At 55.0% G+C, this 25698-nt stretch overlaps 1 protein-coding gene across 2 annotated transcripts in view; it reads right to left on the reverse strand.

The window, feature by feature from the left end:
* Positions 1-25698, reverse strand: part of CERS2 (ceramide synthase 2) — a 48212-nt gene that overhangs the window by 5821 nt on the left and 16693 nt on the right. Inside the window, exons 1-4 of one of the 2 annotated variants that reach the window (XM_006132049.4) lie at positions 4951-5092; positions 4619-4792; positions 1569-1686; positions 352-470 (exon numbers count right to left, since the gene is read on the reverse strand). In XM_006132049.4, the coding sequence (XP_006132111.4) occupies positions 352-470; positions 1569-1686; positions 4619-4792; positions 4951-4952 (413 nt within the window). In that variant the 5' untranslated portion in view covers positions 4953-5092. Of the gene's footprint in view, positions 1-351; positions 471-1568; positions 1687-4618; positions 4793-4950; positions 5093-25698 lie in introns of those variants that run through there. The other variant, XM_075907473.1, reaches the window with a different exon arrangement.

Genomic DNA, 25698 nt, shown 5'->3' on the forward strand with positions numbered 1-25698 from the left:
CACTCTGAGCTGGAACAGTCCTCAGAGCCCAGCTGGGCTTAGGGACAGCGCTCACAGCAGGCCCCGGCCTGGGGCAAGAAGGGAAGCGCTTCCACTGGTCCCCTCCCCCACAAGCTTCCCACTCAGCCTGCTGGATGCGGGTGCAGCACCTGGGGATGTGGGGCACGAAGGGGCAGCGCCCGGTGCCCTACACGCTGCTATTGCCATGTGTGCAGCCCAGAGAGGCACTGGAGAACCACCCGCGCACCGAGCCCTGCCAGGTCTCATTCCAGCGAGCGCCCCGCTCAGCCAGAGCCCAGGGGGATGGGCCAGGGGGTGCTGCAGGATGGGAAGGGGGCACTGGGCTCTCACCTGGCCTCCCGGAACTTCTTGAGCAAGCTGGGCCGGTCCTGATTGCGCCGGCGTCGGAACCAGCGCTCCACCTGCCGCTCCGTGCAGCCACTCTTCTTGGAGAGCATCTCGACATCGTCCTGCGAGGGAGGGAGGGGGAGACTCAGGGTGGCTACCAGATGCCTAGCCAGACCACGGGGTGGGCGGGGCCAGACCACAGGGGCGGGCTGTCTGCTGGCAATCAGGGCTGCGCATGGTGGCCTGCGGTGATCTTGCGAGCCCAGGTCCCGACCAGTGGAGGTGCGTGGGGAGGGAGCTGGCCCTAGCCCATGAGCTCTCCAGGGGCCCCAGCTCGCCTCAGTGGGTGCTGCAGCTTCACTGCTCCTGAGCTAGCTAGGCTGGGCCCAGCTACACGCGCCGCAATCCCAGCCCACGGTCCCAGCGCAGCCAGACCCAGGCTTTGCTTTGAGCCTTCAGAGGCAGCAGCCACAATGACGGGGCTGGCACCTGGGAGCACAAAGCTGAAAGCTCATGGGCCGAACCAGACAAGTGCAGCCCCCCTCCCCGCCCCCCCATGACCCCACCCCACAGCCCCAGCTATCCCGGCACACACTGCTCTGCCAGTGCCCTGCAATCCCCACTGCGACCCACCCATGTCTCACCCCTGGATTTGCCCCCCACGGAGCTCAAACGGTGCCCCCCCCCCACCCCGCGTCATCCTGCTATTCCAGGTCTGAGCACCTCAGATCCCAGCTCCGCCAGTGCCCCCACTCCCACCTGGCAGCCCCTGGCTATCCCACCCCCCACCCGCTCTGGGAATGCAGCCCTGGGCTCCCCCTCTGCCCCAGCAGCTGGGCCAATGCCCCTCAGTCCCGCCTTGGCGCTCCTCCCTCTCAGGCCAGCTCCGGGAACCCGCCAGCATTGAGACTGGCAGGCTGGTCAGCAACCTACTGGGGATGAGGCAAAGCACCTGTAATGACTGGACCCCGCCTGCCAGGGGGAAGACCTGCGCATTGGGCCCTGCATCACTAAAACCTCACGCAAAGGCCCCCAAGCGCGAAGGGCAGCTCCCCCGCTTGCCTCTCGGTTTCTTCCACACACACAGCCTGATTTCACACCACCCCAGGCCTGGCTAGCCCCGCACAGACCTGTTCCCATGGGAGAGGGCAGCCCAGGGCACCTCACCTGCAGCGCAATCCCAGGCAAGACCCACCCCCTGCTGGTGGCGCACGCTGTACCTGCTTGGGGTGTTTCGTGGACGAAGCGTAGAACTTTTCTAGCACGGGATTCGGGGTGGCTTTTAATCGGATCTTCTCCTTGACATTCAAAAGTCCAGCTAGTGGGGTAGCCACATACCTGGGGGGGAGCAGGGTGCACAGGTAGAGAACAGGTGGTCAGAATAATGCCTTAGGACAGGGGCTGGCCACCTTTCCGAAGTGGCGTGCCAAGATTTAACCCTCCTGCCCTGAGCCGTGCCGCTCTCCCGGGGGTGGGGGGGCGGATTTCTCCACCACATGCCCCATGGACCGCCTGGCTCAATGCAAACCTTTCCACAGCCCATCAGTTGCTAAGAAAACTCACCGTTAATGACAATTACGCCTGAGCCGTTTTGCTAGGGCTGCAGCTGGGGAGAACGGTTTAATTTAAACTATTAAACGGATTTTGTGTTTTAACTTGCTCAAGTGAGTTTATCAAACGTCATTTTAAATAAAGTAAAATATGTCCCAAAACAGAGCAAGGGACGCCAAAGCTGGTGCGCCCGCCTGCAGCTGCGTGGCTGAGGCTGGAGCCACAGCCCCAGTTCCGCACTGCGTGGAGAGGAGGGGGAAGGGGAAGGCTGAGCTCCCGCCCCGCGTGCCAATAAAAACGGGCTCACGTGCTGCTTGCGGCACAGGGGCTGGGGGCCGCCGACCCGCCTTAGAACATGGGGCCCTTCCCTTTGGGGCTATTCGGCCTCTTTATGACACAGGGGGCAGTCTGAAAAAAGGAAAGCACCCCAGCGCTGGCGAGGCAGTGTGGCCTAGTGAGTAGAGCACTGGGTCTAGCCTCAGGAGACCTGGTTCAGCCGCTGCTCTGCTAGATGACCGTGGCCACGTCACAGCACCTGCATGTCTGTTTCCCCTCTCTGCAAGGGGGACAGTGATGCTGCCGTCCAGTGGAAAGCGCTGATGGAACGTGCCACAGAAGGGTAGGAGGAGTTTATGAAAACATGAGCTGTCTGGGGCAGGGGCTGCGTCTGCAGAATCTGACGCCACTGGACTCCGAGGGGCTCCCATAAAACACCTCATTGTTAGGCTGTAACGTGTCAGGGCAGGAACAGCATCACCCTACATCTGGGCAGCTTCTGGCAGACACACAGTTACTGGTCAGCCTTAGGACCCAGCATAGCACAGACCAGTTTCCTCCTATATCCCGACAGACCTTGGACCCCAGCGCTAGCGCCACCTGTCAATAGTGACAGATAAGAAATCTGCGAGGCAGCGGCCACTAGGCGGCAGTCAAAAGCACAACCCTCCCTGGGCCAAAGGGGTGCACCTATGCCCTGCAGATGGCCCTGGAGAGACTGCAACACCCTTCCTATTTTACAGATGAGGAAACTGAGGTACAGAGCAGGGGAGGGACGCGTTCCCTTGTCATACGCTGGAGAGAACAGAATCCGGGATTCCTGGCTCCCAGCCTCCCCATCGCTAAGCCCACTCCTCTCCCACAGCTGGGGGCAGAACCCAGGAGTCCTTCCAGCCAGAGGAGCCAAGGGCTGAAGTCAACAGATGTTGATCAGACAACTTGTCAGAATGAGGCGTAGGGGGAAGGAAAGGGTTAAAAATCAGAGGAAGGGGTCTGAAATGGTGGCTGGGGGGCGAGAGAAAAATCAAGGGAGGGAAGAGAAGACAGGCGGAGGGGGAAAAGACGACAGATGCGCACAGAGTGACACGTCTTTAACAGAGAGGGGTGGGAAAAGGCCGGGCGACAGGAAAGAGGGGGAGAGAGGTTCTGGGCATGTCCATCTTCCTATTGCTCCACACGTGTCCAGCGCGCGGCCCAGGAGGTTTGCTGACCGCGTGCGAGGAGACATCCCTGCACAACCTAGCGCCACGCTGCTCCTCCCACTCAGCGGCAATCGCAGCAAGACGCCCGCTGGCACAGAGCGCCCGGGGCAGGCAGCTCCCGACAGCTCCGCCCACCCCCCATGCATGGGCCCGACCCCCCAACAAAGCCAGCTCTGTTCGCCGGTCTCCGCTCGCCCCCAGGAGGGTGGTTCATACAACAAATTGCTCTTTAATGCCTCAGTACAGCTGCGGCTGCCTCAGCCCCCAGCATTGCTGAGCTACTCCGGACCGGGGGCCAGCGTGCACAATGAAGCGCTTGTGCCGAGCTCCTGGGACGGGCGCATATAAATATACTCCACGTGCGCCATAGTGCAAGAGGCCCGGCGCTAAAGGCCATCTGCCACGGTTCATCTCGCTCCCTGAGGTCAGCGCAGGTCACAGCCTCAGTCTGGACATGGGGCTTTCTAGCACTGGGGAGGGAGGGAGGGAGGGCAGGCGGGCGGATGTAAAGGAGACAAGGAGATTCTCCTTGTTCATTCACCCAGCCCCTCTCGATCAGGATTGGAGCCAATGTCCAGAGCCTAGGAGGGATCCATGACCCACAGGCTGGACTCCGGATCCTGGGCTTTGCTCCCAGCTCTGGATGGGATCCAGGGGGTTAGAGGAGGGAGGTAGGACTCCTGGGTTTTATCCCTGCCTCTGAGCGGGAGTGGGGTCTAGTGATTAGAGCAAGGGCAGGGAATCGGGGCTCCTGGGTACGGATCTTCAGCTGATTAAAGGCGGTTGATCAAGCAGTTGATGGAATTTCCATCAATAACAGGGGGAACTGCAGAGGGGCAGCGGGGTTAGCTCCCGGCCCCAGGACGGACCCCGCTGCGGCTCTGCCTCTTAAATGTAGGCAGGGCTGGAGGGGGCAGTCAAGGGGGCAAGAAGCAACTAGTGAAGTAGTACCTGGACTACCCGATAAGCCTAGGCTTATCCACTCCCGACTCTGGGAAGGGAGTGGGCTGCAGGGATTTTCCAGGTCGCTCAGGCACATGAACAAGGCCTGAGTCTGCAGGAGCGCCTAGCGTTCCACATGCACCCAGTGCCCCAACTGCCTAGGATTAAGCCTAAGCTTCCTCTCGGGGCTGGACATCCCCTCACTGTCCACCAGTGGGCGCTCCTTGCAGGGTTCACTGAAGCAGCTGGATGCTCCAGCCCAAGACGGCACCAGCCCGGCCTCCCCAAAGGGTACTCACAATTCGAAGAGATGCCTGACAATGAGGAAGAGGAAGGCTAACGGGATGGTGATGTAGAGGTCCGAGGCCTTGGCATAGATCCGCCCATCGCGGTCTTCCAGGTCAGCCCAGGTCAGGTTCACGGGCAACCAGAGCCGATCCCACCAAAAGTAATTGTATAACGTCCGGAACATCCTGCAGCAGGGGAGAGACACATGGAGTTGCTCACTCATGCTCCAAGGGCTGTTTCTGCTCCATGGCTCCCCATGGCTCCTACCCACACTCCTAGGTAGCATCAGCCCTCACCCCTGGATTCCCAGCACCCATGTTACAGGGAAGGAGCAGACACATACATGACTTATCACGGCTGCTCCAACGTCACGGCACCAGCCCTAAGATCCCACCGCTCAAAGCGCCAGGCCCTGTCCCACCCCGGAGCAGGAGAATTGCGGTAAGCCCGACGGTGCTACGGGCACACAGGAAGCAGTGAGAATGTAGCTGGCCGGGAGGAGCGGAATGCTGCAGCTGTTTGAACACCGTGCGGCAGTTTAGCACGGGAAGAACCTTGTATCCGACTGAAATCGCAGCGGACACCCAGGGAAGCAAAGTGTGGAGGCTCTTGGCTTAAAAGGCTCGATCGTGGCTGCAAAGGCTCAGGATCAGACGTACACAAATTCACATGCCATGTTCAAATCAAGATACTAAAATTAATGGAGATTGCCTATCTCCTAGAACTGGAAGGGACCTTGAGTCCAGTCCCCTGCCTTCACAGCAGGACCAAGTACCACCCCTGACAAATTTTGCCCCAAATCCCAAAATGGCCTCCACAAGGACTGAACTTACAACCCTGGTTTAGCAGGCCAATGCTTGAACCACTGAGCTATCCCTCCCCCCAGCTAAGTATACATGTGTGAGTCAGTCCTTTGGGGCTGGCTTTTAGTTTGGTGCCTGTCAGTACCTAGCGCCCAGGGGGGAAGTGTCCCAGATGGCTAGCTTAGAGAATGCCATTTGTACTGTGGTAACAACAGGAGGCGTCCCTGCCAGCAGTGTTGGCTTTTTTGTGTTATCACACTGAGTGCAATAATCTGTCTTGGACAGGGATTAGTGACAATACCCACAGTGACTGCCTCTGCAGTCTCCCACTTTGCTAGCAGCAGCTTCCCTTCCCCACAATCAGCCTTCGCTCCCCCCATGCACAATTCCAGCTACTAATCCCCCCCATGCACAATACCACACCTCCTTTCCAGGTGTGGGGGGCTCAGATACATTTTGCCCAGGGTTCAGAATAGGGGAGGCTGAACTGTGGCTTTCTGCAGTAGGACTGCAGCCCCTGGCTGTGACACACAGGTTCCTCAACAACTCTCCCCCGACCTGACAAACTCACTACACCAAGCACATCTCACAGGATGTCTACCCATTGAGAGTCTCCGCGAGGTAGCCGTCTTAGTCTGCAACAACTTAAAAAACGAGGAGTGGTCCCTGTAGCTCCTTGGAGACAAAGGCTAAACCCTATCTACATATTTTTGTTAGTCTCTGAGGTGCTACAGGACCACACGTTTAAGTTTCTCCATCAGGAGGTAGCTGTAAGGTGTCTGAAGAAAGCTTGTACCTTGCCAAGATTCAAACAACGGCACAGGAACTAGTAAGGACTGCTGCATTTCTAGTGACAGTATGCTTTTACTCCAAGTCCACAAAGCAGTCACTGGGGTATAGAACCCTGTGATGGTCCATGCAGGCAGGAGGGAGTTGTCCCTCTTCCTCTATTTAGCCAGTGATGCAATGCAAGCCTCCATTGTTAAGACTTGCACCACACACACAATCCAAAGCGCTTAAAGGTGAAAAATGAGAATTGCAGCAGGACCCGGGCTGCCTTGGCCGTGAAGGCACAAAACATGGTTTCAGTGTTACACACAGAGGACGGCCGGGTTTGTGGGATCCAGTCACGGAGGAAATTCCTTAGGGAGCAGGGGTGTTTTCATGAACATTTAGCTCCTGGTTCTAGTGCAGCCAGCCCGCTCCGCATCAGGTTAAACGTTGGGGGACCCAGGGGTCACTAGCTAGGAAAGAGACCAACAGGGCAGTGCTGACCCAGCGTTGCGTTCTGTTTTGTATCGTAACCGCTCCACCGCGCGCTCTTGTTTCTAGTGCAATCTCTATTTTCTGGAACAAACTGGCTTTGGTTGTATTAGAGAGCTCCAAAGTGCAGCGTGGTTAAGGGAAACGAGGGCCAACTGCTTGGGATTTCAGTGAGCGACAGACTGGCTATCCCAGGAGAACGATCCAAAGGGCATCTTGGCCTGGGGCGCCTCTCTCGTTAGCAGGCAAGGTGAGGACAGGGCTGGCGTGGTCTGGAAGAGAACATGTGGGCAGCATTCAGGAGCTGACGCCCAGCCTGATCTCGGAGTGAAGGGGGTGGTAAGATGACTCTCGGTCTGGCTCTCTGCTGCCTCATGTCCCAACACAGAGGAAGACCCTCCAGATTAGCCAGGAGGCAGGCTGCCAGGGACAGATTCCAGCCCAGCCCACTCCTCGGCAATCAAGCTAGAGATTATGCTGCCACAATGTCTGGGTCTAGGTCCATCTCAGTATAAGCAGCTTGTATGCAACAGGGCTGAAACCCACCACGCTCAACTCCCCTCCCCCACATGGCTGCATAAGACACTGTGGAGTCTGGCACCATGCTTCACCCCAGAGGTGGCTGCCTTTCAGCAGTGCTGTAGAGACAAAAGCCATGTTCCTGCATCGGCTATTTTAGGACACGGCAGTCCAGTCCAGTGGGAGGGCACCTGGATTCTACTGCTCGCTCTGCCACCACACTCAGACATGCCATTCCCCATATGCCTCTGCTTCCCTCCCAGCTTTGCGGTGGCTATGCAGCCTGCGAGTTCACCAGGGTGGGGACAGAATCTCACGCTGCGTCTACGCAGGGCCCTGTGACTGTCGTAATACAACCACATTCCCTAGCCAAACAGGAAGCACGGAGCACTGAAAAGCTTCAGAGTGGCCAGGCAGTAACTAGGGAGGTAGTAGTGTAGTTGATTAACTGATACACAAAAGCTTATTGGTTAATGCTATCTCCCCCCCCCCCCCCCCCCCCGATCCTCTGGCCAGCATCCTGGCTCAGACCTGGCTCACGCTGGGTCTGGACCTACCCCTGCTGTGGCTCTGCATTTAAAGTGTAATAAGGATCCAGGCAGGAAACCTGGTTCAGTTCCAGCTCGCACTGGATCCAGGAGCTCAGCCCCCCTCTCCCCCTCTCCCCCCCCCCGGTATAGGGGCTGCTGCCACCCTGAGCTGCTGCTGGCCCCACCCCTGGGGACTGCAGACTAGTCAACTAATCGATAAGAATTAATGAGGTTAAATGCTATTCAATTAACCAATATTTAACATCCCTGGTAGTCACAAGCAGGGACAGAACAGGTTACAGACTAAAGTTAGATGGATTCAGGTTGGCAGGGCTTAATGAAATGCACCTAAAGTACTTAAGGAACACGCTGGAGTGATTTCAGAACTGTTAGCAATCCATCTGCCAGAACTCATGGAGGAAGCTGAGGTCCAGGAGCACCAGAGAGGGTAAACAAAGGACCTGCCTTGAAAAGGGGGAACAAAGCAGACCCGAGGAATTACAGACCAGCCAGCCTGAATTCAATACCTGGGAAGATACTAGAACAAGTTATTGATCAATTTGCAAGCACCTGCAAGGCAAAGGAGTGACGAGCTACAGCAAGAACAAGTCATACCAAACAAACTGAATTCTCATTGCTGCCAGGACGACAGGCCCAGGAAGCAGCAGACAGGATACAGCTTGATTTCAGTACAACTTTTGACACTGCATTCTCAGCTGCACACTAGGGAAATGGGATCTAGAGGCACGTGTGTGCACAAGTGGTTGACATACCCCACTCACAGAGCAGTTCTCAATTAAACAGAAAACAGGACTACGTAGCACTTTATGAACTAACAAGATGGTTTATTAGGTGATGAGCTTTCGTGGGCCAGACCCACTTCCTCAGATCAAATAGTGGAAGAAAATTGGCATGACCATATACACCTAATAAGCCATCTTGTTAGTCTTTAAAGTGCTACATAGTCCTGTTTTGTGTTTCAGTTACACCCAACTAACACGGCTACATTTCTATCACAGTTCTCAATGGTTCGTGAATCAAAGCGAGGAGGCAGATTTAGTGGGGTCATTCCCGAGTCAGCACTAGGGATAATGGCTATCAGTTAATGGAATAGTTGAGTATCTGCGTGAAATCTCTGCAGTTACACGACTGTTCTATAATCCCTGGGGGTGGGGCCAGCAGCCAGTGCACTCCTGACCCCACTCTGCTGCCTCTGCATCAGAGGCAGCAGCGCGGGGTGGTAAGCGGAGCTGGTCCGCGAGAAAAGCCAGTTTAAAAAAACAGCTCCCTCTGCAGACCAGCTGCCTGTTTGCCCTGTGCTCTGATACAGAAGCAGCAGCGCGAAGTGGCAGCAGCCCCTGTCCATGGGGGATCCCATCTTCCCACAGACAGAGGCTGCTGTTCCTCCCACGGAGCAGCCTCTGCCTGTGGGGGGTTCCAGCTCCCCGTGGACAGAGAGGGGGCAGGCAACACCGCGGAGGCAGTGCTGGGAGGAACTGGCTTTTAAGCCAGCTCATGAAAGCTGCTGAGGACACCACACTGGGAGAGTTGCTGGCATTTTGACGAACCGGGCTATAATTCAAAAGGACCTTAAACTGGCCAGAAGTCAACCAGATGAAACAGAACAGAGCGAAGTGCAAAGTGCTTCACTTTGGAAGGGGGAAAAAAAATCAATTGCACAACTACAAAGAGGGCGTTAAGCGACTGGGTGGTAGCACCGCTGACAAGGATATCAGGCGGCAGCAGGCAGGGGGAGGGGTACAGTGGATTGTAAATTGAGTAAGAGCCAACTCTGTGATGCAGTTGCAAACATGCTAGCACCTTTCTGAAGCGTGTTCATGGGAAAGGTGTTTGCAATTGTCCAGCTACATTCAGTGCTGGTAAATGCCTCAGCTGGAGCACCTCCGGGTGCCAGGCTTTAGGAAAGATGGGGTCAAATGGAAGAGAAGCCAGAGAGAACAGAGGTAAAAGGGTTAGCAAACCTGACCTAAGAATAATAGTAAAAGGCTGGGCTTGCTTAGTCTTGCGAAAAGGGACTCATGGGTGTGGGGGAACCCGGTAACAGCCTTCAAGCGTGTTAAGGGTCCTGACAGAGGATGGTGATGAAATCTTTTCCTTGCCCAATGGGCGTAGGACAAGCAGCAATGGGCTTGCTCTGCACACGGAGATTTAGGGTCGGTATTAGGAGAACCTTTGACTTTAAAGGTTAGTTAATCTCCGGGGGGGGGGGGGGGGCTGGGCTTCCAGGGGAGGTTATGGCTGGAGGTTTTGAAGTACAGGTTGGACAAACAGCTCTCAGGGATGGTCTAGGTTTGCTTGATCCTGGGTAAGTGCAGGGAGCTGGGCTACGTGACCCCTTGAGGTGCCTTCCAGGCCAAACTCTGCTAGGACTGAGCTTTTCTGGAGTTCCTCCTAACTGTGGGATTCAGGCCCCCAGACCCCATTAGTCTGGGGCACACCTACTGCCCAGTTCGCTTGATCATCTTAAGCAAGGATCCCTGCATGGGTTCACTGGGGGGGAGGGAGGCAATACAGGATTTTCCACCTGCCCTCCCACTCCCTGCATTGCTAGGGCTCTCTGAAGCAAGGAGCTGACATTCCTACACACCGGTGCTAATTGCTAGCTATTTAATAGCACTGGGAGAGCTGCAGGCATCAGTGGATTGGAGCCAATTTTGCAGAGAAGGAGCAGTCAGCTGACTTGCGTGCTGATTACACTGTGGGCCTGGATAGGGGCAACTGTTTGGAGCAAGACAGTAGCTCAGCTTGGCTCTTTGGGGGTGAGCTAGCCTAATACACCAGTAAACTTTGGATCTCCAGTCACCTCATCCGTCCCATCAATGGGCCTGAGGCTAAAGGGATGTTTTAGGGCAGCGGTGGGAAACTTTTTTTGGGTCAGAGGCCGCTGACCTACAGAAAAATCAGTCAGGGGCCACACACAAGTGAAAAGCAAAATACCCCAAACTCACTCTCACTGACATGACCCCCAACAGAGAAACCGAAAGACACTCCCCACATATCCCTCACACACCAGAGCCTAAGGGGGTCCAGGCTACTAGATTTTGTGTGTTCCAGCCCCGCCAGTAGGGCAATGGGGGGGGGGAATTAAAGTGCTTGCATGGGCTCCCCAATGCTGGAAGGAACCTCAGGGGTCAGACCCAAGGAAGCTGGGGACCACATCCGGCCCCCGGCCTTAGGTTCCCTGCCTCTGCTTTAGGGTCTTATTTCCACTTCTAACACAGACTCCGTGGAGGCTGCTCCCTGACCCCATTTCCCAGCTTGAGGAAAAGGATTAACTCTTGGCATATAGGAAATACGAAGGGGGTTATATTCAAAGCCCCGAGCCCCTCAGAGCATTAGGGTGTAACTCAATAGCTGCTCGCTGCATTTTGGTGCTGGCTGACAACATGCAGGGGGGAACAAGCCAATCACCTACCCTTCCCCCGCTCCCAGAAAGGGCGTGGCTGAGGTGTGGGGAAGACAGAACTAAAGCAAAGGGACCAAGCGGAGCAATCACCAAGGGGCACTCTGGTTCAGCAGGAACCAGCCACACACTGTAGCCAGATACAGAGCTTAGCCCAGGCCGAGAGGGAATAAAGCGCATGGGGAGTCCAGGCATCAGCGGCCCATTTCCGGAGCATTTGCTGCTCCCTGAAGCACGCGGGGCAAGGAATCCAGACACAAACGCACCACTGTGAACCCTCATGCCTGCTATGGTGAGTGCAGGCAGCAGCCACCGAGCACTAAGCATTACTGTTGTGTCAGCACGGAGGGGTGGATTCCCTCGGGACCATCAGGCACCCCCTTCCTGCACACAAGGATGGACTTCATCTGAGCAGAACCCCCCCAGGGTAAGTCTGGGGTTGTGCCACTGGCCTCCGCATGGCGGCTCCCTCTCCTCAGAGCAGGGGCTAGCCCTGCACCTCAATCATCATCCACCCTGGAGGTGACTGGGACCAAAGCCACCGAGCGCAGACAGTTGGGAGTTTTCACTCCCCCTGCACTGCTGGCAGCCAAGACACCAAAAGCTGGGCTAGCCAGTTTCACTTCCTAGTTCTTTCCCACCTCTGCCTCCATAGTCCTACCCCAAACCTGCCTATCACACTTCTCCTCTGGTCTCTGACCCATCACCCACCCATCTCCTGCACTCCCCATATACCTAAACAATCTCAGCCCCTGTGCTTTGCCCCATCCTGTTATTTCCTCCCTTACGCATCCCCCTTCTCCCTGGACACCCAGCCACTGGGGTCTCTCTTCGGAGCCCCTACCCTGTCTCCTCCCATACCGGCATCCACCCATCTGAATAATAATACAAACCACTAGAAGGAAAACCACAATCAGATGGATGATCAGTTACCGAACACCCAGCTTCCCCTCTGCTGCTCCACTGCTCCCTACTCACTGGTTAGAGTGGTTGCCCCATCACAGAGTTTCTCGTCATCCTGGGGCAGATCCCCGTTAAAACCAACTCCACCGTATTACAACCACAGAGCCAACACTCGGCCATGGGCAGAAACGCCACTGCAACGTGCTCAGTCGGCAAACGCACCATCAACCATGCCACTCCAGTGACACCGCTCCGCACAATGGCATGCGAAAGTCCAACCAAGAGAGGTGGCAACAGGTATTCCATAGCACGTTGGGACCCAGACAGACGGTGAGAGACGGTCTCCACCCCCATGGAGCCTGCAGTCTGAAGAGACTGGACAGGTGGAACTTAAGTAGGAAATGGAAGGGGAAATAGTGGCAGGGAGAGAGCTAGCGACTTGCCACCTTGCAGGCCAGTGGCCAAAATGAGACTAGCACCTCGGCGTCCTGAGTCCCACCCCAGAGACGCAGCATGGGACGCGCGATCTTTCATGTTTGTCATCCCGTCACCCACCTGCCGCAGCACTAGCTACATTCTTCACCACTCGCTCTCTGCGGGGCAGCCCGTGAGCTCTCTCGAGGCAAGCACTTGGTCTGACGCGTCCGGCCCCCCCCGGCACTGGAACAGCCACCGGAGAAGGAGTGCTGCAACCTACTGATGCCAACATCCCACAGGAGACAGCATTCCGGGCATGACCCCACCACGTTCTCAGTAACCGACACAGCCCCACATGCCGAATGAAGGGCAGGACTCCTGAGCACAGCTCAGCCAGAGTAGGAAGCTGGGCAGCTGCTGCCACCATCCGGCAGTTGGATTGGGAGGGTGGGAGCATCGCGGCAGGGGCTCGCTGGCCCTATAAAGCAGCAGTGACCGCTCATGGGGGCGGGGGCAGCCACCCTGGGACAGCGCAAGGCTCCCGCCCACCCACCCACCCACCTAAGAGCCTGCTTGTTACCTCAGCCCCCCAGCAGAGCCCTGGGAGGTGGGATAGGGCATGCTGCAGAGTCAGGGGCTAACTCAAATCCCCGCCAGTCTACTAACGAGGCCCTAACTGGAAGGAAGGCAGCGAGCTGACCGAGGGTGCCAATTCACGGAGAAGAGCTGCAGGAAGGTGCTAATTGAGGAGGAAGCACCCCAGCAGCGAGGGCTGCCTACGCAGACGGGCAGGAAGTGCTGGGGGGGGCAGGGAGTCCAACAAGGCGGAAGTATGCAGAGCTGGCTTCTGCAGCAGACGCGAGTGGGGAAACTGGTGCTGACCATAAACACAGGAGCACGTGGCGGCTACGGGCTGCAGCTATGGCTGCGAAGGACTCAGGACCACTCCATAACAGGATGCTGCTCCAGCATCCTGGGGCTGGGCTGCCCTGGTATCCCTAGAGGGAGCCATAGTGGGTGGGGAACTTGTGTTATCTTTTTCTCTGCAGCCAGAGCCTAAAACAGCTGATCCACACCTGCAGTCCAGGCCTGTGTGAGGACAAGAGGTGCTGAATGAGCAACAGCAGGTCCAGGACAGCTGCAGAGACTTTGCCTGTCTGAAAATCCAGGCTCCAGGTCAAGTACTTCCTGCACAGAACAAGGAGCCTGCTCAGCTCCCTCATGACTCAGTCCTTAGCCCCATTGCTTCAGGCCCTCCACCACTAAGCTGGGAACCCGCTAAGCTGCGGCGCTGCTGTATGCGCACTGCAGGGATCAAAAGGGCAGCAGTCCTGGTTTTCATGCTGCTATCACGGATGGGAAGGGCAGGAGGGGGAAGGGGACATGCTCTGCACAAATACATGGAAATACAGGCCTGCAGCGCAGCCAGGGATCGCCCAGCAGTGCACTCACAAGAAAGAGGTCCAGGGCATTCAAGGTGCGTGGCACAGCCAGGTAATAGCTCGGGGAAGGGGAGGGCAGGCTTGTAAAGCAGCCACGACAGCCCTCCCCGGGCCTCTGTCAGAGCTGTGCAAGTACCATGTGGAGAATGCACACGGCTAAATGAACACGTGGTGCGCCAGGGCCGGTGCTCCAGAGAGCAATTCATAATGGAACTGTCCTCAGCAGCTGGGCATGAGAAAGAGCCATCACAGCAGGACATGCCTCCATGCACACACGCTCAGGCTGCGCTGGGGAACGTGGGGGTCCCCAGCAGCCCCAACCCCACAGGGGGCGTCCCTTATTTACACAGAAAGTTGCCTGTCCAGTAGACCATCAGGACAGGGCACCTTCTAGTATTTCAACAGCAGGGGCCAGGACTCACAGGTGCCTCTTCCCACTCTGCCCCTGCCCTTCAGTGCTGTGTAAGGAAAGCAAAAGGGGCTGTGCTCCAGCACCAGGGACACCCCCGAGGGAGGCTCTGGGTGGCAGGGCAAGTGAATTGGGCTGCCTTCCCACTCACAGAATCTGCCAACAGCCCCAGCAGAGGAGCAGAACGGCTGCCTGGCTGAGTGCTGCAAAAGAAATTAGGGATGTAAAATCCTGTTTAATTAGTTAACCAGTTAAATGTTAAACTCTACTGGTTAACTGATTAAACGGGAGCGGGGTGCCCCTCCACCCGGGTCAGGCTGTCCCTCCACCCCACGGCTGGGTTGGCGTGCCGTCACCCTCCTCTCCCACCCCAGGCAGGGGCTGCTCCAGCCCCACTGCACCCAGTCCTGTGCAGGGCTGGAGCAGCCTTTCCTCCACGGCACACCATGGATAGGGGTTGCTCCCTGGGTACTGGATAACCGATTACCTGTTAACATCCCTAAAAGAAATACTCCTGGCAAGCACGGCTTAACTGCAATAACATTCACCAGGACAAGGGGTGGCCAGGGGTGCTAAGCCAAACAGTCCCTCTGTCTGAAATACAGTGTTGTCAGCCAGAAGGGGGATACCTGTTCCCTCACCCTCAGAATATTCAGAGCAGGTCAGTCTGTCCAACACTCACCAGGGCCCCTCAGCTAGCCCTTGGGCGCTGCCATAATAAATGAGATTAATCCAACATGAAAAAAGCCTGCCAACCTGAGGGAGCACACAAGTGGGCACACCCTGCAGTGATTGCTGGAGCGTTAGGCTGCAATTGCATTTGCACAAACACATCACACCGCCTGCTTCAGCCAGGCCTCCCTTGCCCAAGACAGATTTAAGCAAATGTAGAACAGAGGATGTGGGGGGGAGAATTCTGTAGCACCTGGTAAGGCCTGAAGGAGAAGGCAGCCAGCCCCGTGAAGGGTTTCCCTATCTAACTGCCAAGGTCCGGTGGGCAGCAACCCCATCACACAATGAAACATGTACTTCAAGTGAAGCCAATGCCCAATTTATTCGGAATCCAATAGGTTTGCCTGCCTAGGAGTCCCAGACAATTCGCACAGTCACCCACGGTGTTTCATGCTGCTCCGGCCTCTTTTACAAAAAAAGCCAGGAAGGGGCAAGCTTTCAAAAGCCCTGCCCCATGGCTACAATTTGTACATGCCTGGGAGGAAGCTGGCCACCTTCTTTTACTCCTGCTGACAGTTTCCAGCATGTAACTAGCAAGTGGACAGGGCATCAGATGCGCAGAAGGGCCAGGCATTTAAGAGTCTCTGCTGCCATTTAGGCACCAAAACAAAGGCAAGGTTAACAACGCACTGCTGAAATACCAGACTCTTGTGATGCTCCAGGCCTTTGCTCTGTTGCCTAATTGGAAGCTGAAACTCTTGTGAAAATTCTGGCCCAAGTGAGCAAACCCTTACTTCACAGATGCACTTTTTTACTTCATAGATGCATCAATGACAAGACGCACCCTTAAGTCTGGTGCTGGAAGAGCTCAAAGCATTGGAGCAACACTCTTCCCTTTTCACCACCTCCATGACGAAAGAGTCAAGGCCCTAGGGGTCAGTCCAAGCAAAGCAATGTGGACTTAAGCCAGGCTAGCAAACAACCCTGAACAGGCTGGACCTGGCTCCCCATGTTGGGGTGAAGGCACAGGCTGTGCCTTGAACACAGAGATGCTAGACATGTGACTCCCCCCCCTTCAAGAAACGGCAACTCGACACACACTCTTTTCCACTGGCTCCAGAAAGAAAAATGGGTGCAAAGGGCAAACGGAGTCAGAGTCCTTGCTCTCAGAGAAGGATCTGAAGAAAAAACTCTGTAGAGATCACAAGCACGTAGGACTTACAAATCTGCATGCAAGACACACAAACACCTTTAGGGCTGAGCTGATAAGCATCCCTGAAGCTTGCCCCAAAAGGAGATTACATGTGCAAGTTACCACCACAGTCTCACTATATCGGTGATATTTCATATCTATGATTAAAGCAGGTGTGTTACAGCCACCCAAATTCTTTGCCTGGTGTGTGAGCAAGTGTTCTGTCTCGGGAAGACATGCAGGGATAGATTTTGCTTAAACAAAGTTGTGTGTTGTGGGAGCTACAAGAACAGGACAAGTATTTGCTCTGTGCCTGGGCCCCGATGGGAGCTAGTTCTTCAGACAGACTTGCTCTCTGAGAACGAGGCACTGGCACTGTGCAGCAATTCCTGGGAGAAGGGATTGCTCTGAACACTGTCTGATGATCCCTATCCCAGGACTGATGTATGCATACACATATATCAAATATACCCAGCCTCTCTGTCACTCATTCCCCTCTGTGGGAAGCTGATCTGCAAGGCCCCAATATCTGGCGTTAAAAGGAGAGAAAACAATACAGAGACTATATACTCTTGCACCATTTGTTCCCTGCCCTAGTGCGTCACATACACAGCAAAGAAGGAGTGCATAAGAGAGGGATTGAGTGTAACTGGACAAACCTGCTACTAGTGTAATGCTCTACCAGTTCACACCAGCAGAGAACTAGGCCCAGTGTGTGCCTACTGTCTAATAAGCTGGGTGGTTGGTTTTGCTGAGATTAGTGGAATTCTTTGGCTCATCCATGGGTAGAAGCTAGACACCCCTCTCAGGTTTGTTCAGAATATGAATTTGGAAAGTATTTTTAACAAACAAGTCTCTTGGGCTGATGGACAACAGAGACGGTCACAAAGTTCAAGGCCAAGAGAGGTTATGATTATCGTTTGGGCTGCCTACCTGCTCTGGCCTGTGATGCACCTCATCCAGCAATTTCTGGCTGAGCTAAAGCACATTAGAAAGAGGCAGCCAGCCTCGAGTTACGGACTGCTAGGGATGCAGAATCCTGAGCTAGCTGTTCCAAAGATTAAGTCCCCTCATTTAAAATTTTGCACTTTAGTTCTAGTCTGAATTACAGGCAGTCCCCAAGTTACGCGGATCCGACTTACGTCCCTGGTCTGCAGGGAGACGGGGAGCAAAGCCTTGGAGCACGCCTGCAGCGGGACAGCCCGGGCGCGCTTGGGCTGTCCCGCTGCGGGCGTGCTCCGCGGCTTTGCTCCCCGTCTCCCTGGTCTGACCAGCAGACCAGGGAGACGGAGCAAAGCCATGGAGTACTTGGGCGGTCCCACCACCCCCGTCTCCCTGGTCTGCTGGGGGGGGTGCAGCTAGTGCCCCCCCCCCCCAGCAGACCAGGCTTTTCTTGCCTACCCCTGGGGTAGAGCAGCTGGGGGCTGCCGGGTTGGTCCCGCAGCACCGCTCCGGACCAACCCGGCAGCACCCCAGCTGCTCTGCCCCAGGCGTCCTGATTCAGCCGCTGCTGGTCAGTTTCAGCAGCGGCTGAATCAGGACGCCTGGGGCAGAGCAGCTGGGGTGCCGCTGGATTGCTCCAGTAGCGCCGAGGAGCAGCGCTACTGGAGCAACCCAGCAGCACCCCAGGCGTCCCCAAGTCAGCCGCTGCTGAAACACTGATACAGAGGCAGCAAGGGGGGGGGGAAGAATGTGAGTAATCGACTCAATAAGCATAGGCTTATTGGGTGGTCAATAGTCGCCTACTCCTTTACATCCCTAGTCCAGGCAGTAAGAGGAAGGGATGGATACGGCACATATTTGTACACTCAGCCCTCCAACTCTTAGCAGGTTTGAAAATTAACCGGGTCGGGATTGATCTTAAATACCATGGGGAAAAATGATGCCAAGTGACCTGAGGTTGCCAGAACAGAGCAGGTTCTCCCACCATTGCATTGGGGGCATTCACTGAAGAGAGAGAACACAAGGACAATGGGTTTCTATGACCCTTTGCATCCATAGATCTCAAAGGGCTTTGCAAAAAATGGGTCAGTGTTACAGCCCCTCAGCCTCCTTTCTGTAGGATTCCCCAGTCCAGGGGTGGCCCTGGCCCTGGAAGGGTGTGCTATGGGCTTGGCCCAAACCGTTTAAGGCACACAACAGCGGATATCGCCATTAATCTGCAGCCCCTTATGGGGTGACCCTTGAGGGTAGGGCAGCCATGCCCCCGCTCTCAGTGGAAAGGAACACCAGGCAGTGGACTGGCTACCCACCAGGGTCCTGAATGTGCAGCATCCTGAGCATGCCAAGCTTTGCGCACAGGCTGCCAAGGCTCCATGGGCTTCTGCATGGAGCTGGGGCATGTGGGAGCAGACAGGGTGGGGCATGGGAGCTGGGCACACACAAATAGAGCAGCAGTGTAGCGCAGGTGGAGGAAGCAGAGACCTGGGCAGCACAGGGAGACCTGGAGCATGGGGGCTGGGGAAGGGCACAGGTCTTGGCACTGGAAAGGGGATGAGACCAGAGTGGACACAGTGCCCTGCGGAGATGGCCAGGCCGGGGGGTTTCAAAGGAGATACCCTCGCCCTCCATCTGCAGTTCCCTGATCTCCTAGCAGGTGCAAGACAACGCTGTGTCCAGGGCTGTGCCCCTTTGTCCTCCCAGCTACTGGAGTGCTGCTCTAATGCATCTGCACAGCAAAACCCTGGAAGTAGACTGCCTCCTACCCCTCCCTTCTGGGCATGGGCCTAAGTAGGGGGCCCAGGAAATAGGGAGGGAGGTGTAGCGGGGTAGGTGTTTCGCAAGAGCCTGGGACAGCCAATGGCACAGCTTGTCATGCTCTGTGGTTTCCTCCCGAGCCACACAAGGTGTCGGGGCAGTGGGGAGAGGACTTCCTCAAATGAAATCAGCACTCCTTACCCAAGTGCTTTGTGAGTGTCCACAGAGGTGCCCCAAGAGGTTCACGGGTATGAGAAATAGATGGGAGAGGTTACAACACAGTGACTCATGTGCAACCAGTGCGCACAATTCTCACACACAAACACAAAGCTATTTAAGTTCTCTCACAGTCCCATTTAAGAGAACTGCAGCAACACAGTGTTAACAACCATTAGAAGAGCCACATGGTGAACCTACCCACGGAGAAGACACACTTGTGTTTGCAAACAAACCATCCAGCCATGCTCGGTGCGACTTACATAAATTAGACACAGAGACTGCAGCTGAAGATTTGCACAGCAGCCAGGAGATAGCAGATTTCACTATTCCAAGCCAGCTGCAATCTAGCCAATAAGTCGCAAGTGGGAGACTGGGGACTCCTGGGTTCTTTTCCTGGCTGTGGGGGCCAATGTAGCAATTAGACCTAACAGGATTGGGAAAAAGGACTATGACCCATTCCCAGCTCCCGCTCTCTCTGACGGGCTGCGGCGCCGAGCCCTCTCGGCCCTGGTTTCCCCTCTTCAAAGCAGGGTTGGCGACGTTCCACCCACCTCCACTCTGTGCTGACATGGGACCCAGACCCTGCAAAGCAGACTGTGCCAGGTCCTCCAATCCAGCTCTTCGACCCCTAACAAACACTTGGTGGACGGAAGCCCCATAGCTAGAAGCAAAGCACAGACACAAGACTGGGCTCCAACCAGGGCAGCAGAAAGGTTTGCGATGCCACGGCCCAGTGCAGGACAGGAATCTCAGGGAACCCCAGAAGGGCTGCCGCGACTGCCGCAAGGAGGGCAGACCCTGAGCCCAAGTGCAGCCAGTGGAGCAGCTTTGTGGGCACAAAGGGGGGCTGGGAAGGGACTTCAGGCCACACATGTTGGCTCCGGCCAGGGGGCACTGTGGAGAGTGTTGGAAGTCCTGACACCACAGCATTGCTGCCCCTCCCGGGGCTCAGTGCAGCGAAGGACACAGCGCCCCCTTCCTGTGGCATGTGCCAGTTACTCCAACGACTGACCTGGGGCAGACCAGCGATCTCAGTTACCCCAGAGGCTGATCCCCAATGCGTTCAGGCCTCAGAAAGCTGGGGGCTTCACCCTTCCCCGTCACAAACTCTCTCCCAGGACCAAGCTTTGAGTTTTTCCAGGCAGCTTTTTATAGAACATCAGTTGCAACAAGCAGCTACGCTCCAGCTGCCGAGCGGTTCAGCAGCTGGTCGGAAGGCAGGCTCCCAGAATGCAGTGCGCTAGGTTTCACTTCCCCGTTCAAATCCCCAAGCGCTTGCCAGGATGTCCTCAAAGGCCCAGCACATCCTGTGCAGTGGACCTTGCCCCCGCCCCACTCCCAGCCATTGATCCGTGGCAGAATCCACAGCTGGCTGGGTTCCAGCCACGCCGGCATAGCCAGCAGCCCATCTCACCACTCAGCCTTTCAGTTCATGGGCATTCCAAGAGGCACAAGAAATACCAACCCGACAGTTCTCTATGGACCTTCAGTTCTCCTTCCATACAATGAGGCTCATAGTACATCCTTTCCTCCATCCTTCCAAAAAGATAGCATTGCCCATCAGATAGAGCACAGCCCTGGGAGTCAGAAGACCCAGGTTCTATTCACACCACCATCTGACACAGGGCAAGTCACTTCCCCTCTGTGCCTCAGTTTTCCCTACCACCCATTGTGAGCCCTGTGGGCCAGGGACTGTCTCTCACTGTGTGCATATAGCATAATGGGGCTTGCATATCAGGGTCCTGGGATAAATCACCAAGGGTTGTGCAACAGCAGCACCCAATTATGGCATTTCCTGCAGAAGGATGCCCTGGAGTCAGGAGAAGGGCCCAGGAGCAATTAGGAAGGTCAACATATTGTTGAACACATGGTTAATCAATAAGATAAAGGCAGCAAGGGGGGAGGGCGTGGAAGCTAGGTTTAAGCCAGATCTCCATGAGCAATGAAGCCATCTTCCCCCAACCCCAGTGCTGCTGCCTCTGATAGAGAGGTGGCAGTACACAGGGTAAGGGGGGCAGGCAGGATCTGGTACACATGGGAAGCCAGCTCCCCACAAGTATCAGCTCACACAAGCCGCTGCCTCTCCCCGCCACGCTGCTGCCTCTCTATCAGAGGCAGTAGCGCGGAGCAGAGGACAGGTGGGAGCCAATATACGTGGGGAACTGCCTCCCTGGGGTGCCAGTGCAGCCTCTGTCCATGGGGAGCTCAGACCCCCACATACAGAGGCTGATGCCACCCTGTGCGCTGCTGCCCCTCTATCACGTGGGGAAGCAGGCGGGAGCCAGTCTGTGCAGGGAGCCAGTTTTTAAACCAGCTCCCCTCGCAGACCAGCCCCTGCCTGCCTGCCGCCCCACAGAGCTGTCTCCGATACAGAGGCAGCAGCTCAGAGTGGCAGGGGGCTCCCCGGGAGTGAGGCTGGGAGTGCACTGGCTGCTGGCTCTGCCCCCGAGGACTATTGAATAGTCATGAAACCAATATTTTGTGCAGTTACATGACTATTCAATCGCTGTCTATCATCCCTGGGAGCAATGTATCCTCTAATTTTTTCCATCCATGTGCGGAATACATTTTGTTATGTGCACTGCGACGTGTGGATATACATCACCAGTAGAAACACAAACTGCTGGATGTGGATGCTCTGCTAATCAGCAGCCGTTCAATCTTTCCTGGACAGTCACACAAGTGCATAGCTTACATGGACACTGCCCAGAAGTGGGTTATGCTCCTGATGAAGGATACCTGTAAGAACTAGGCAAGAAGCTTTAGGGCACCAGGGCCTGGGGTGGGGAAGGAATTATAGACCCTGAAAGAGATTTGTCATTAACATTGCACTGTGATGATATTTTTAACAAGTCATCCACTCAGGAAGGGTTGTGTTTCATGATTCACAAGCATTTATGCAGTGTTATTGGCAAGCCGAAGGAGGGGAAACCAAAGGAGTGGACAGATGGCCTGATCCCGCAAAAGGGCACCTAATTGCTCCTGCAATACAAGCAACAAACAAAGAAGCCAATGCACCAACTCGTCCAGAATCCCACTACTGACACCAACCCAGGCCAGTCACCCTTCAGTAATGCTCCCAATTCTGCGGGAATGCTGGTGGCAACTTCCGTTGGTAGCTCAGGTAACACCCAGATGCATAGCTGTACCTGGGATTGCTGCAAGGAACTATCATATCAAAGAACGTATATCACCTGCTACTCGTTTTCCAGCCTTTCCAAAGCTACTTTGCTCCTGCTGCAAGTTTCACAGATCAGCAAAACTGTGCCCAGGCGTCATTCTTGGCTGGCCAGGTGCACAGCCGGCTCCACTTCCCTAGCTCTAGCCATTCCAGAATCTGCATGTGTTGCGATGCCATTCTGATCCCCAAGGTTTTCTGGCCAACAGCTGCAAAAGGATGCTGTGTTATTAGCAACCATTACGCAGAATTCCCTGGAGGACCTGATGCACCCATTTAGAGCAGCAGTTCTCAAACTGGGAGTTGTTTGAGCCAAGACAGGTGTTAGATTGGCTGGGACCTGGAGCTGAAGCCCCACCCCACCACTTGGGGCACAAGCTCTGGCTTCAGGTTACAAGTCCCTTGCCTGGGGATGACGCTCTGGACAGCAGGGCTGACATGGGGTCAGGCTTCAGTCCCCACTCCTGTGGTTGTTGTCACTTTGTTGTCAGAAGGGGATCACAGTCCAATGATGTATGAGAAGACCTGGCCTAGAGAATCGCTGTTGGCCAGGAAGGGTTTGTTACAAAGATAATTGGGGAGCAAGGTGCCTCAGGCCTGATTTATGAACTCACTCCCACAAGCCAGGGGAAAGGGAGCTGTCTCCAACGGCCCCTGCTCATCAGATGGGCTCATACCAGTGGACCATGGTCCTTGACTGAAGCCCCTAAGTATTACTGAACACCTAGAGGCACCAACTGAGATCAGGACCCTAGAGAGCTAAAGAGCTCATAGTCTCAACAGATGAGCCAGACAAAGGAAAGATTTGATCCCCATTTCACAGATTGGAAACTGAGGTCTACTGATTCGTGGCTCCATTCTAAGGTTTTGTCCAAGTTTAACTCAGTGAGTGAGGGATGGGATTTTTTGCCACCATAATGGAATAGCACCTACTGTGGCTGCATCTATTCTGGTAGAAAAGCTCATGCTATGGTGCTGTACCGCTTTTAACTGTAGCCAAAGTGCTGGATGCCCATAAGCCCATGCCTAACTTTAGCCATGTGCCCTCTGATGCCAGGTTTCAAGTTAAGCGTGGGCTTCACTCACTCACGGCCTCAGCTGCAGAGCTGGAAACTGAAACCCTGTCACCCATGTCCAAGCCCAGGGCCTTCACGTCTCTGGCATTTTGACCCCTGGTCATTAGTCTCTTTGAAACATGCAGTCCGGTCTCACAGCTAAAGAGATGCATAAGGTGGCTGCCGTAAGATTTGATTTCATCCTTCCTATTCATTTTGAAACCTCCACATCCTTTTACACAATTACAAGACATTTACACCAATCCCCTTCACCCACTACAAAAATGCAGCCATCTCGGGTTCGAATTAGGGATGTTAAGAGGTGGGTATTCAGCTAATCGAGTAGCTTTGCGGCAGCAGCCCCAGTCTGCAGAGGGTCCCGACTCCCTGCTGGGACCTCCCGCATACAGGGGCTACTTAGCGGCAGCAGCCCCTGCTCCCCCCCACTGATGGAGGCAGCAGTGAGGGAGGGAAGGGGGAACAAGTGGCACTGTGGAGAGTGTGCCGTGGGGAGCCTGCTTTTAAGATGGCTCCTCCCAGCATTGGCTCCTGCTTCCCTGCCCTTTGGTGTCTCATACAGAGGCAGCAAGGGAGGGAAATGCAAGTAGTCGACTACTCCCTTACTTCCCTAGTTCCAAGGCAGAAGCTGCTAGTAATTAACAGCCACTTGGTGCGGTTACGCTGCACTTCAGGATAAGAACAATCATCAGTTCCTACTACCTAGCTCTTATCTAGTGTTTTCCATGAGCAGATTTCAAACCACTTTACAAAGGAGGGCAGTATCACTACCCAGTTCTACAAATGGAGAAACTGAGGCACACAGAAGTATGTGACTCACCGAAGGTCACATCATGCCAGAACAAGGAAAATTCTGCAGTCACTTAAAGCAACAGGAGAGCTTCAGGAGGGGAAACAAGGGTACCCTACTTCAAATCAGGTTTAGAGCAAACAACAAATATATTGAACTAGGAATCAACCAGGTGAAGGGGAGTCACGTGACCTATGGACACCGCTGCCAAGTCAGTTCCATGATGTCATGGAGATCCATGTCTCGCCCTTGAATCAGCAGGCTGCTGGTAGCCAGGGATGGGCACTGGGGAAGTCTTATCCGCCAGATGATTCAGCAAACATTCTCAAGTCTACCTAACCCATGCTGTCACCCAGGGTTGTGAAATGATTGTGCTGCTGCATGCTGGCCAAAGGTTGGACTCAGGGACTTTGCCCTCATGCTGGAGGGTCGCAGAGAGATGATTAACCTAGCTCCCTGACCCGAAGCCTGGAACAGAAAAATTCCCTGAGTGCTGGAGAAAACAAACAAACAGGATCTGCCTTAGTGGGAACTGCTCTCCTCACTGCGTATCTAAGGGCCAGACTCAGGGATATGGGGCAAAAAACTTCAGCAGTGCATCAGCTCCAATGTTCCTGCAGCACACAGATTATCCACCACACACACAGTAAGTGGGCGGGCACTTGCCTTGACAGCATTAGTTCTTGCCAAGTCTCTCCCCAAACTCTCGCCCCCGCAAATGAGATATTCTCCCCACCCATCAGCACACACTGGCACCAGGGTCTCCCTCTTCGAACTTATCTTGCCTCCTAACAGGGATGGAAAATCCCCAGGATCCAGTAGTAGGGCCAAGGAACAGGCACATCTTTAAAGAGACTGTTAAAAAAGTAAACAGTAGTTTTCTCCACTCAACCAGTTTGTTCAGGATGGAGATGCACAACCACAGACTTTAAATACAGATGGGGCCTTACTGGAGACTTGGTCTACTCTACAGAGTTAGGTCAACCTAACTAAGGCAGCTTTGGTCAACTTAATGTTAAGTGTCTACACTACACCATCACTCCTGCCAATGCAAGTTGTAGGGATGTCAACGTGTAGTCGACTACACAATTAACCGATAAGCCTGGACTTATTGGTTAATCCTATCAACTACATGCATTTCCCCCACTGTTGCCTCTGTCTCAGAGGCAGCAGCGCAGGAGAGGGGCATGCACGGGAGGTTGCCACGGAGCAGTCTGTCCATGGCAGGCCCAGGCTTGCCATCGACAGAGGCTGCTCAATGGGATGCCAATTCAGCCTCTACCCATGGGGAGCTCAGACCCCCCCCCCCCCCCCCCACAGACAGGGGCTGATGCCGCCTCTGTATCGGAGGCAGCAGCATGGAGTGGCAGGGGGCTCCGCGGGAGTGGGGTCAGGCGCTCATTGGTTGCCATCCCTGTCTCTGGGAACTACTGAATAATTGTGTAACCCCTAAGTTTTGATGGGGTTACACAGTTATTAGAGTAATTGATATCTGACATCCCTAGTAAGTTGCCCACCACACTGACCTAATAACTTCACCTCCACTCATTGCTTAGGTCA

Source organism: Pelodiscus sinensis, chromosome 24 (assembly GCF_049634645.1).
Source record: "Pelodiscus sinensis isolate JC-2024 chromosome 24, ASM4963464v1, whole genome shotgun sequence".
Lineage (NCBI taxonomy): Eukaryota > Metazoa > Chordata > Testudines > Trionychidae > Pelodiscus > Pelodiscus sinensis.